This window comes from Emydura macquarii, unplaced genomic scaffold (genome assembly GCF_026122565.2).
Source record: "Emydura macquarii macquarii isolate MOO-44397 ecotype Brisbane River unplaced genomic scaffold, CSIRO-AGI_Emac_v2 contig_3044, whole genome shotgun sequence".
Classification (NCBI taxonomy): domain Eukaryota; kingdom Metazoa; phylum Chordata; order Testudines; family Chelidae; genus Emydura; species Emydura macquarii.
The window spans coordinates 6,221,344-6,233,951 of record NW_027133181.1 but is presented as its reverse complement, the minus strand read 5'-3'; the positions used below and the strand labels follow the sequence as shown (position 1 = coordinate 6,233,951).

General features: G+C 38.1%; 1 protein-coding gene across 2 annotated transcripts in view; it reads right to left on the bottom strand.

Moving 5' to 3' along the window:
• Positions 1 to 2,056: 2,056 nt before the first annotated feature.
• Positions 2,057 to 12,608, bottom strand: part of PCDH10 (protocadherin 10) — a 35,986-nt gene continuing 25,434 nt past the window's right edge. For both annotated transcript variants that reach the window (XM_067530179.1, XM_067530178.1), the window contains one exon: positions 2,057 to 2,681. Coding sequence is in view for 1 of the 2 variants with exons in the window: in XM_067530178.1 (XP_067386279.1) it covers positions 2,662 to 2,681 (20 nt within the window). In the remaining variant the exon portion in view is untranslated. The remainder of the gene's footprint in view (positions 2,682 to 12,608) is intronic.

Below are 12,608 nucleotides of genomic sequence, written 5' to 3'. Positions count from 1 at the left end.
TTTTTGTGTGGATTGATAGCAGGATTAGTTAAGGTAAAAATAAATGGATGTATGCAAGGATGTATACAGTATGGAGTTAATGCAACAAAACCAATCATGGGAGATGTATGAAATCATTTTGACATGGTTATTTTAAAAAATAATTGCATGCAAAGTGTGAATGAAGTTTCAGCAAATAAAAAAATGTTAATAGTCTATTAAAAAAGAAAAATGTGATTTTTTTCCCCCTCCCGGGACTGAAAACAACTCTGTTTTACAGTATATACCTCAGTTTAAAGACGGTTTAGGAATAAAGCAAAACCAGTTCCAGGAAGGCAATCACTTTCTTGCCTTAAAAGCAGCAACAACAAATTGACAGACTTCTTCAAATGAAATATACTTCACACATTTCATTACTAAAATAGCCCATTCTTCATAAAACTAACAAGGCATATAGGTGACTAAAGTCCCATTACCTAAAGCTAAATAAACATTTCACTGCTGTGTTTGCTCAGATCAATAGTTATTTTCTGTGCTTTTTTTTTTTTTTTTTTTTTTTGTGATTTTATATATACATTTTAAAAAGGATCCCAAGAAGTTTTTATAAGTTGTACAAATAAGCTAGAAATATGTGTTAAGTGTTTAACAAGCATATTTTCTTAGACATATGAAATAAACTAATGACCTCAGGGCTCAATCCAGGTACACGGAACACCCACTGAAGGGATCCTGTATGGATCAACAGCAGGTTGGACTCTGTACAAATGATCTGCATGTCTCTATCTAATAGCAGTTGCCATTGGAAAAAAGAAAAAACAAAACAAAATGAAAAAAACAAACAAAAACACCTTCCACCATTTGGAGGCCAGATTCTATCACTCTTACTCATGCTGCGACAGATACTTAGCATGGACAAGGTTTTCAGAATCTGGATGTAAGGGCCTGATCCAAAGTCCATTGAAGTCAATGGGAAATGTTCTATTGACATCAATAGACTGATAACAGATAGTATTCTATAATTTCTTTTCAGTATTTGACAGGTAATAATTAGGAAACACAGAAGAAATTGTACAGTAGAGAACATAAAAAGGAAAAAAGAAACGTCTTACTAGATTTTACACTTTGCAAATGATACTTCCTCTATGTGGACATGAAAGTAAAGATATACTTCACTTTTCAAGGCTTGTCTTTTCAAACAATTTTTTTTATATATGTATGCAAAAAAAATCTGAGATAACATTTCAGTCCACAGAATTATTATAAAAGGTAAAAACAATATGGATGGGCTTAATCCTGCTCCCAATGAAGTCATTGGCCAATCTCTTATTAATTCCAGTGAGAGCAGGGTCAGTTGGAGAATGTACCATATTCCTACTCCAAATCTCTTTAGTGTAAAGAAAAAAAAGAAGAAAAAATAAAGGCTTGGCCAAATCTATGCCTTTTGTGATTTACCTTTTATCAAAAACCATTTCTAGCCAAAATGAAAAGATATATATGTATTTGTTTAGGTTTGCACAAAATTATGTCAAAGAAAGATGTATGTGAGTTAGGAGTTTGGGAGGATTTCCTTAGAACAGTTATCTTCAGTTACATTACATCTTACATTTCAAAATGTACAGACACCCAGTGTTCTTTTTAACAACATATACAGGTGAGTTTATAGATCCTTTATAAAAGGTGTGATACCAAATTAAAAACCATAGAAATAGAATCAAAATAATGGAAATTGATATATACTTTTGATAGTACATAGTCAGTGCTCATTGTGGTAAAACTGACAGCTGCATCTTTGGCATTGAAAATTCAGTACAACGTCTAGACAAAATGTTGTTGCTTACAGCTTTAAAAAGAATAACAAAACCAACAACAACAACAACAACAACAGAAAACAAGGAAAAACAGGATTGACCAAAATACCAAAATTGGGGAAATATTATTAAAGATTTATTTTTTTAGCAAGGATAACTTAGGGACCCTGAATTACCTTCTCACTTTAGTGTATGATTTGGACTATATGAATCCATTTAAAAATCAACTAAATTGTACCACATTTTTCGGAAAATTATATATAATATAATATATATATATATTTTATATTTATTTAGAAGCTTTGAAATAGTACAGTAAACACTTTGCAACACGGTGTATAAACTACAGAATGTCTTTGATATTTTGTGGGTCTGTAGATTAACAACATTTTTATGACCCACAGGTGAAAAGAATATGATCACAATCTCTCTTGTAAAGTCGGAATAGTTTGGGGAACACTTGATCACACAAAAATAATATAAAACAGTCAAGTTTAAAACAGTGATATTGCATTTATAATGCACATTTCTTTTATCTGTACGATTGGCTTCTTGTGGTGAATATAAACATCTAAAGGGCTCAGTGACATTTTGGAGAGAGAAAGATATATAGTGCTGTAAACAGGCACACACTGATCAGAAAGGCAAGATCAGTTGCCTCTGAAGTTTCTACAGTTCCACACATTTCAACTCATTTCTCAGGCCTGCTGAGAGCAATTAGGTCCTATTGTTGGCCATGATGTCTCCAATAGCACACAAATCCTTCAGTTACACAGAACTGGATGGCCAAGATAATGAAGTTGAAAAGTTGATGCTTTTTGTTGGTCGACTTTTGTGCAAATCATGCTGCTTCAGGTAAGTCCTGTAGAACTGACTAGCATATCCTTTTCCGTGCTGCAGAAAGAAAGAAAGACACTTCTGAGAAAAAAAATCAGTCTCCAACACTTCTTTGTTTTAGTATCAAATCAAAACTTGTGACAAGCTATCTCTTGGTATTCCCATGTAGCAAACAGTTTAATGTTGAATCACTTTTCAGAGAACAGTCTCTGTGGTTTGATATTCTAAAAGCAATGTTATATGTTGTTTTATTATCTGTCTAACATGCCATGGCAAGTATTCCAATGTGCCTTTATACAATCAGTTTATGAATAAGGCAAAGAGTCACTCTTGCAGATTCCCTCTTACTGATATTTCCAAGACTACTTTTTTTCTAATTCATCTTGTTATTTGAAACAAGACCTAGAATCTCCAAAACAATCAGAAGCTGACTTTTTTTCCCTTTCAAAATGAATCATTATCCTCATCACCAATTGACCCTTTAGTCTGGTTTGGCAGAGAGATGAAAAAAATATGCATTAGTGCTACAATTTAAATCCAAACATATACTGTATTCTGGAAATTGAACTAGTGTAGCATAGGTGAAGAAGGTCAATGCATTAGCAAACCAGTATCCTAATCCACCAGCTGTGGTAGCTATATTAGCTGCAAACACTGGCTATTTTAGCTGTAATTGGGAGCAAAGGTAACAAATGACTTGTACTAGCATTCAGAAAAGACACTGGGTCAGATTCTGATCTCAGTCAGACTGATGCTGGTAAGAAATGGAACTGGCTTGCTGGATTGAAGTCCTGATTTTTTTTCTAAAAGACTTAATGATAAACTCAGGTTTTAACCTAAACTTCAAATTTGCAAAATCTGATTTAGAGGAATGAAAGGTCAGTCCATTCATGTGAAGTGTTATAATGAAAGCAAAAGGAATTTTCCTAACTTTATAATGGCTTCATACATGCAAATCACATATGCCTATGGTAAGTCTCAAGTCTATTTTTTAAAAATATACAAATTAGGTTCACCTAAAACGTTGTAAATCAATGAAATATAATTCACAATGAATTTATGGGGAAATCTATTAGCATAGATATTATGTATTCATCTAATCTAATCTGGCTACATACACTAGTGTGGGGTACTCTTGATTTACAAATATAAGAAATGAAGTCTGTTCAGTATAGCATCTTAGTAGTTCAACACAGCAAACTGTTATCAACATTAAAACTAAAGCCAAATAAGAAATATTGTTTTTTGTAAGTGACTATGAATTGTAAAGATTTTTTTTCACTGTCCCAATTGCATCAAAACAGATAAACTAATGAGATACTTTTATAACAAATATAATCTCATTAGTTTTTTTGTCTGTTCTGATGCAGTTGAAAAGTATGTGGGGGAAAGATTTGTCCTTCATAGTAAATATCCAAAAACATTACAATTCATAGTAATCATAATAACCAAAAAATAATATTTCATGTTTGGCTTTAGTTTTAATCTTGATCAACGGTCTGGTAGTTTGCTATGTTGAACTGATAAGATGATATATTGAACAGACTTCGTTTCTTATATTTGTAAATCATGCGTGCCCCACTGTTGTCAAGGTAGCTTGACTAGATTAGGTTAACATATATCTGTGCTAACTGATTTTCCCATAGGTAAATTTAATTTCAGTGTGATTTATATTTCACCATATCTATTCTCTTTTATTTTTAAAACGAATATGCATTAGTAGTTTTGGTGACTATACTTTGAATATTTAACACCACTGTAAAGTAAATCTTACTTGGGTACCTTTTGAAGACCTTACTATCTAATTAAGTTTTCATAAACAGCTGCCTTAGCAAATCCTTAGCAAATATCAGATGGCTAGAAAAAATCACAAACAAAGAATTCTGGAGGAGGACAAAACAGAAGTGGATTGGACCGGAAATTACAAAACAAAAATGGAGACAGCAAGGTCAGATGTGGAGGAAAGTAACAAATAAGGTAACAAGACAGTATTTGGACTAGAACCCACAGGGCAAAAAGCAATGAGGTAGACCAAATACAACATGGAGATGCACAGTAGCATTCAATTCTGCTTCTATCAAAATGACACAGGAAGAAGCTAAGACTGCAGCAGGAGACCAGAAAAGATGAAAGGCAGTTATGAAGGCTCTGTGGTCTGTATGGAATAGAGAGGCATCAGAGAGAAAAGAGTTTTGGTGAATATGAGATTAGAACCATCACTATCTCAGGACCAAATATTATATTCAGTAAACTCAACAGAAGCTCACACATGCAGACAACTGTCTGATTCCAAGTACTGGACTTTATGTCCTTTATAAATAAATAATCAACCAACCAACCAACCCGTATATATTTATTTCACTCTTCAGAGCTCTTTATAAATACTCATATTAATCTTTACAATATCCTGGTAAAATAGGTAAGTACAGAAGCTGAGATTGCCTTCTGCTATTGAGAAAGCCATGGAAGGAGACAGATATGCAGGAAATCTCTGCAGGGATTCCTGTCGTGCATTCCCTCAAGAGAAATTAATTTGAAGCCCTTTGGAATTGGCAGGGGATGAAGCCTCCCACCCCTGCAGCCCCACATCAGGGATAACTGCTGCCTCCATTAAGGTCTGCTGGCCTTTATTTCCTATCTGGTAGTGAGTCCACTGAAGCAGGGCCACTGTCTCGGTCTTTCAGGGCAGACAGAATGATCTCTCTGTTTGCCTAGGCTTTCCCTAGAGATGAATGAGGTACAGTTTTGTAGTAGAGGTCTGGTAATGACTCTTTCCCTTACCCTGTGTCAGTGTGTAAACTTTCTTGTAATTATTATTTTTAATTTATGTGCTTGCACTACAATTAGCCCATTTTATAACACTAAGTAAATATTTGCAAAGTCCATACCCTGGGTATCTGCAAGTCCCTTATTGAAGTCTTTCCATCCCTAAACCTAAGAGAACTCTTTCATATGGAACACCAACAGAAACAGACTTAATTGCATTGGCTGGGGGGAGGAGGGGAAGGGGAGAGGGCGTGTCAGCCCTGCCCTTTTCTTCATTGTTCTGCATGGGTGTCTGTACAGAAATCCATGTGCCAAGAAATCGGTTTGACCCTGTATTATTATCCTTGTTTTGACGATGGGGAAACTGAGTCAGAGCAGTAAAATGGGAATAAGGATGGTCTTGTAGTTAAAGCAGCAGGCAAGAAGTCAGGAGATCTGGAGTCTATTCCTGGCTCTGCTAAAGATTGTCTGTGTGAATTTGGGAAAAATCACCAAACCTCTCAGTGTCACAACTTCTCCTTCTGTAAAATGGGAATAAGATAGGAAAGCAATCTCATAAGTGTAACAAGGCTTAAATCTCTATTCTTTATAATCCGCTTTGAGATCCAGAGATGGAAAACGCTATAGAATTGGGAAATATCAAAAGTTTGTAGAGGAACTCAAGAATGCCTGACTCTCAGTTTTTACCTCAGACTACACTTCTTTCTTCATCCTTATTTAACTGTTTTTTTGTATTCTGTTCTCTGTAGTGAACTCTGAAATCTAGTGAAGAAAGCTTCACTGGGAATGATGGCTTTTGGTTACAAATATTGTTGTAATAATTAGTAAAGTTTAATAATATTACAACCATACTTACACAAGTTCAGCTCTTTAATAAATGTCTTTGGGAGAGGAGAAGGACTAAATAAGCAGCACAAATAGAAAGCAATTTTAACATTTTTTTCTTATTATTATACTTATTAGCATACTTATGTGATGCATACTTATGTGATGGGTAAACCCCACACTAGGACTAAAAGAGTTAAAGAGCATCTCTGGATGCTCTGGATGGAGGTGGAGTTTAAAAAGAAACCAGAAGAGGGCTGACAAAGCAGGGCGAAGGACCTGGCCTAGGAGCTCCTGAGAAGGTATTCTGTGGTAGTGCCTCTGCAAAATCAAGATCCTACCTGCTGGGCCCGGACAGACTCAAGGTGCAGTGAACACTTTCTTCAGTAGTTCTTGCTACAGACTGCAAAGCATGAACTATAGATTGAGGAGGAGGCAGTGGCCCAGGGAGGGTAGCTGTAAGGCAGTCCTGTGTGCCTGGCCTTTGGTAACCCTCACGGGGCCCTGGGCTGGAGTCTGGTGCAGTGAGAGGGCCCAGGCTCACCTACGAGCCCCACGCTGAATTAAAGAGGAGCTGACTCCCTAGCCACTATGTGATGCTTCCATCAAGTACCAACCACCACCACTTCCATGAAGGGTAGTTCAAATAGCGTTACAGATCCATGATCTGTGTCATTTTGGAGGTAGCTGTCCTTCTCCAAAGGGCAAGGATTTTGAATGTTATAGAAAGAGTATATAATACAGAAAAAATTATAATAGGTTTCACTAAAAATTGGAAGCAGCATACAGCAGACTTACGTTAGGATTTATTCTTCCATTGAGATGCATGTATAACTCTATTAATATCAGTGAATTAGTTACATGTAGACATTGAGGAAAGAAAATCACACAAAAGAATGAGTGGAACAAGAAGGAATGAAAAGGAAGAAAAATAAGATAATAGAAAAGAGAAAAGAAAAAAATCAATAACTGTAATGAATAATTCTGGCTTATAAACAATAACAGAAATATATTGAAATATATTGAACAAAACAGAAGATCTATCAAGATGCATTCATAAGAACCCTTTCTATCACAAAATCTCACCCATTGCCTGCCCTTTTGTCTGTTTTCTCGCACATGGACAGAGCTAGATTCTAGGTTGGCAAACGAGGGGGAAGGGCAAAAGGAGCATTCCTTACGCTAATAACTCCCGAACAGGGACTGGCCATATTTGCAAATCTTGCACTTCCCTGAACAGAAGAACAGTCCGTTAAGCTTTGCTGGCAACCCCAAGGAGTACAGGAAGGAGACAGAGCCATGACCCTGCAACTTCCCTTCACAATGGCCAGCTGCAAAAGGAGTGCATGTTGCACCTTTTTTATGAGCATAGCTGCAGTCGTGCCCACCCTATACACTGACAGCACCAGAAAGAACATGGCATAATGTAACCCCATACTGCCCACATGATGGGCCAGTAGTTTTTAGATCCAATTGATCCTTCGCCTTGAAGGTTCAGGGAAGGGACCATGTACAATGCCATGCACACTAATGCCGCTGTATAAATATTAGTGCTACTGCTACCAAGAGGAAGAAGAGGAAGAAAAAAAATAATCTCTTCAGTCAGACACATCCATGTAACAGAAGAACAGAAAGGAAACAAGGCAGCACTATATATGTTATATTTACTACCCAAGGGCCAAACTGACGTCTAGTGTGGAGTTTAAGTACGAAGACTTTCATATCTCTTAAGCCTGCATAGCAGCTGTGATGGAGATTGGCATCTGGGCTGCCATGCAAGAGAACAATCTCATGCACTGTAGTATTTGTCTCCATGCCTGTCTAGATGAGGGGTAAGCAGAGAGGGATACTTTGAGGGTGCAATGGGTATGTTCCAAGGACAAAGCAATGTTTATGCAGATCCAGTGGTCCCAATGTCCCATGCAGTTGGTACAAAGGGTCTATGGTTGCTACTGCTGCCATAGGAAAGAAAAAGCAACCCAAGTTCCTCACATTCCATTCACAAAGAGCACAAATACTCAGGCATTATACAGATACAGCATATTTCTTCCACAGATAGTATAGCATAAGAGGCCGATATCATATTTAATTTATGTTTATCTTGGTTTTCAATTTGTCTTATTAGTTGGCTTGAACTGTCTTTATATTCCTATAGTTTGTTTGCAGCATTATATGTGTTTTAAACACAGAGTGTGCAATCTGGCACTATCAAACGCCCACTGATTTTGACAGGGCCAGGATTTCACCCGGGAGGCTGGAGGAATGGATTACTCAGATGATTAGTAATCTATGTCTGCTCTGTATCTCTAGTGCAAATTTAGTTTGTTAGTGACTACAATTTATCTGATGGTAGCTTTGTGCTCTATATGAAATGAACAGGCACTTTCAGACTAGTAATTAGCGGGCAGGTGTTCACATCACAAAGCCATGACCACAGTTATCATCAAATGTCCCTTTTTTTAAGAGAGGTCAAGGAGTGAATGGGAATGCACAGTGAATTAACATTATCCCACACCCTTTGTGATGGTTATACAGGTAAAGGATGAGATGCATTGCCGGCATGGGGATTTGGGATAGGGAAAATTACACCTCTGATGAACATTTTAAACCTGTTCTATGGATAGGAAGCATTCTAGTCATCACAGCCAATATGTTTCACAATCCATAGTCATTTTAAATATGTAATATTTAAAGAGGATTTTTAAATGATTAGTGATATCTTATGAAAATGCCGTTAAAAGACATTCCACATATTTCTTAATGGGATACGGTCAGTCTTGTCTGGTTCCCAAATCACTAGTTCGCAAATGTGAAGATGACATGTTCCCAAATGTTCTTTCCTTACTGATTAGTGCAGACGGGATTCTTTTTTTCTTTAAAGAGCTTAAATGGGATGTTTTGTTCCCCATACATACATCTGTACATTTGCATGTTTGTCTTTAGAATGCAAAAGAATGCAATTTAGGGATTTTATTTTGCTTTATTAATTTTCTTTGCCTGACAACAATTGGTTGAAAAAAGGACTTTAGCTAATTTTCCTTCTAGATATGAAAATGAGTATTCTTCCAAATTCACCCGTGTTGTTGCTCTATTGAAGTGAGTAGTATAACATCAGGGCTCAATAACTTCTTAGGGCTCCACTGTGCCATTTAGATACAGCTCACATAGTAAGAAGTGAGATGAAGATACAACAGCCCAGAGGAATTTAAGTGTCTATCTGCCTTTTTAGGCACTGAATTCCATTGATTAGGTGCCACTGACATTTCCAAAATTGCTGCTCTGCTGCTGCCTGATCCTGTCGTCACTTACTCCCCTAGGTGCCTATGTTTCCAATGGTCAGCATTCACAAAGCTGCCTACAACCTGATGCTTCCCCACAGCTAACGAGCAGCTCAGAGACATAGCTCAAGTCAAAGTCCCAAAAGCCTTGAACTACAGTTCACAAATGAGGCAAGGGAATGTGCATCACACAAATGGGGCCTGACCCTGTAAGCATGCTCTGAGCATGCCTAACATCCGTTACCTGCAGCCCCACAGCAGAAGGGCCAGATGCAGGCCACTGATGAGTGGGGAATCAGTACAGAACCTACACAAAAGTCAGTCAGGGAATACGGAAATGTAGGATGAGTGTGAAGGGTATCAAGCGTGAGCAGCACACAGAGAGAGAGAGAGAGAGAAATGGTTTTAACTTCTAGGGGATGGGCTACCTAAGCAGTTGACCTGGCTTAGGAGCCAAACTCCAGGAGAGGGTCTGTGTCTGAGGATCCTGAGCAGAAGGAAGTGTACCAGGTCAGTTACTTAGGCCTAAGCCCCTTTTCTATTCCTGCCCATTCTTCTCCTCAGCCTTTCATTCCTGACTAACTTAGATGGTTTTATGATCACTTTGCTGGCTGCTGAGAATCCTTTTCTTAAGCATTTAACTCTCCCCATGCATTGTGTAGAGAGCCTGGGTGCCTAAATCAGGGCTGAGGATTCAACTACGTAGCAGGCCACCCAGAGATGTGGCATTGCAATGCTGAGCAGAGCAACCCCTAAGTACCTTTGAGGATCTGGGCCAATACCTCAGAGTAAGTACGAAGAGCCATTCTTCTACTACACCCTTTAGGGAGACCAGACATTCCGTTGGCCGTGTGTGTGTGTGTCTCTTTGTGTGGGTGTTTGTACAATGGGGTCCTTACCATCTGCCCAGCAGGTGTATTGGAAAGGCATAGTCCCTGCTCTTTCTTATGTACAGACCTGGTAGCACTACTCAAAGTGGGGAAGGGGGTGAAGAGATTCCCCTACAACACATATTATAGCCAGGCAGAATTTGTCTCTTGAAATCTGATAGCATTTGGAGTGATATGTACAATTACTCAGACTATGTAAAATCAAAAGAGAATGTGAGCATTAGATCTGCAGGCTGTGAATAAAATAATGAGGTGCAAATACAAAGGATTAGTAATTGCAAGGCTGAACCTTTTCTAACAAATACACTTGCTTTTATCTAAATAAATAAATCCTAAAGATCATTAAATTCTGTTCATTAGATTGAGGATTTTCTCCAAACTTAGATGGTCTAGCATATCCAAGAATTACCATTCCCATAACAAATAATTTAACTACATATAATGCCTTTCCTTTTGTCTTGTATAAGTTCATATAAGATGTCATTGTCCAAATTCACTGAAATCAATTCAAGCAACAATGACTCTAAGACAACTGGAGATTTGACACGGATGGATGTTGTATTGATCACACAGTGTTTACAGCCTCCTGAAAATTACTTTGATACGGATGATGTTACTCCCAATATCCCATTAAAAGGAACATATCACTTGTCTAAATAAAAGAGGGTCACTTTTCAGTGCCTTTTCCTACAAAAACTTAATTTTGAAATCTACACCAATAATTAAATGGATGATCAACTGGTTTTTAAAGTTTGTTGACCAAATTCTGTATTGACATACGCTCGGTCAACTCTACTAGCTTCAGTGCAGAATTAACAGTAGATATTTTAAGAAATTTAATTCCCTCATTTTGATACGCTTTTGAGGCCCTTCTAGGCTCTACAGATATGTTGTCTTCATTAAGGATTGTATGTGCACGTCTGTGTGGACAAATGGACTATTCACAGTTCCATTTTCATTCCTAAGCTTAAAACAGAAGAAAACATACAATGACCATAGCCCTGAGAACAAATTCCTCAATATTTTGCTACACTGAGGGCCATTCCAAAAATTTGCCATACAGCGCACTCTTGAGGTACCATATTTCCTCTCACCCCCATACTTAAAATACTTAGAGCTGGGTGGCCGGACCCTGCTCCCGGCTAAGAGCCAGGGTAAGAAACTCAGGTGTCTGGACCCTACCAAGAACCAAATAGCCTTTTCAATTTCACGGAGTCGTGAAATTGACAAGGCTGCCCGGCTCCCAGCAGGGAGTGGGCAGTGGTGGGGAGAAAAGGGGAGAAGCTAGGCCAGATGGACCACACTCCCCGGGGGTGAGAAGCCCTTGGTGGCTCCCCCCCACTCTCCGCAGGGAATGGAGAGTGGTGGGAGGGACAGATCAACCTGTTGGGAGCCCATGAAACTGTGGGGGAGCCAAGCTCCTGGGAGGGAGCTGCCAGTGGACCTGAGAGACCAGGCTCTCAGTTCCCCACTGCCCCTCTTAGGTTGGTGGAAGTGCTGCTGGTGAAGATGCATACCACCAACCCAAGGAGGGTAATGTGGACATGCACCACTGCGGTAATTACCGTGATGGCTGTAAGGTGACCTATATACCTTTTCTAGTGTAGCTATACCCTTAATGTGGTAAAAGTTTGGTATCTGATGGCAGATGCTGGCTTTGTAATGCAACTCCTGTTTGATATTAATATTTTAGCCATTTCTCTCATTCTTTTTTTTCCTTGGTGCTAATACTTATTTTTAAGACTTAAGACTTCTGCTGATTCTTTGTCCAGAATTGAATTTCACCAGCTATAAATAAGACCTGATTCAATAAAGTGTTTAAGCACTGTTTAGGGCCACACTTTGGTGCTTAACTCTAAGAATTCACTTCAATGGAATATTGGCGCATGTTTAAATTTAAGCATGTGTTTAATAGGGATGTTTTCCTGAATTGAGTCGGGGCTGTTTGTTGCTACCAGTGTTCTATGACATGTATGATACTTCTGTGTATACTTGATTTTCTGTGCTAATTTTTTTAACAGAGGCGGCAAAATATATGTCAGATTTGATTCATCTTGTGGTTGCCATTATTTTCTATGGAAATAATGCCTTCCAAGTGCAACTGTTCAATATACAGAACAGTCAGCTGTTCTTTACAATGGACCATAAAAACGTGAAAGCCAACGTTCTCACAAGATGTACCAATCAGTAGCAAATTTTTCTTCTCTGTTTTACTATAACCATAA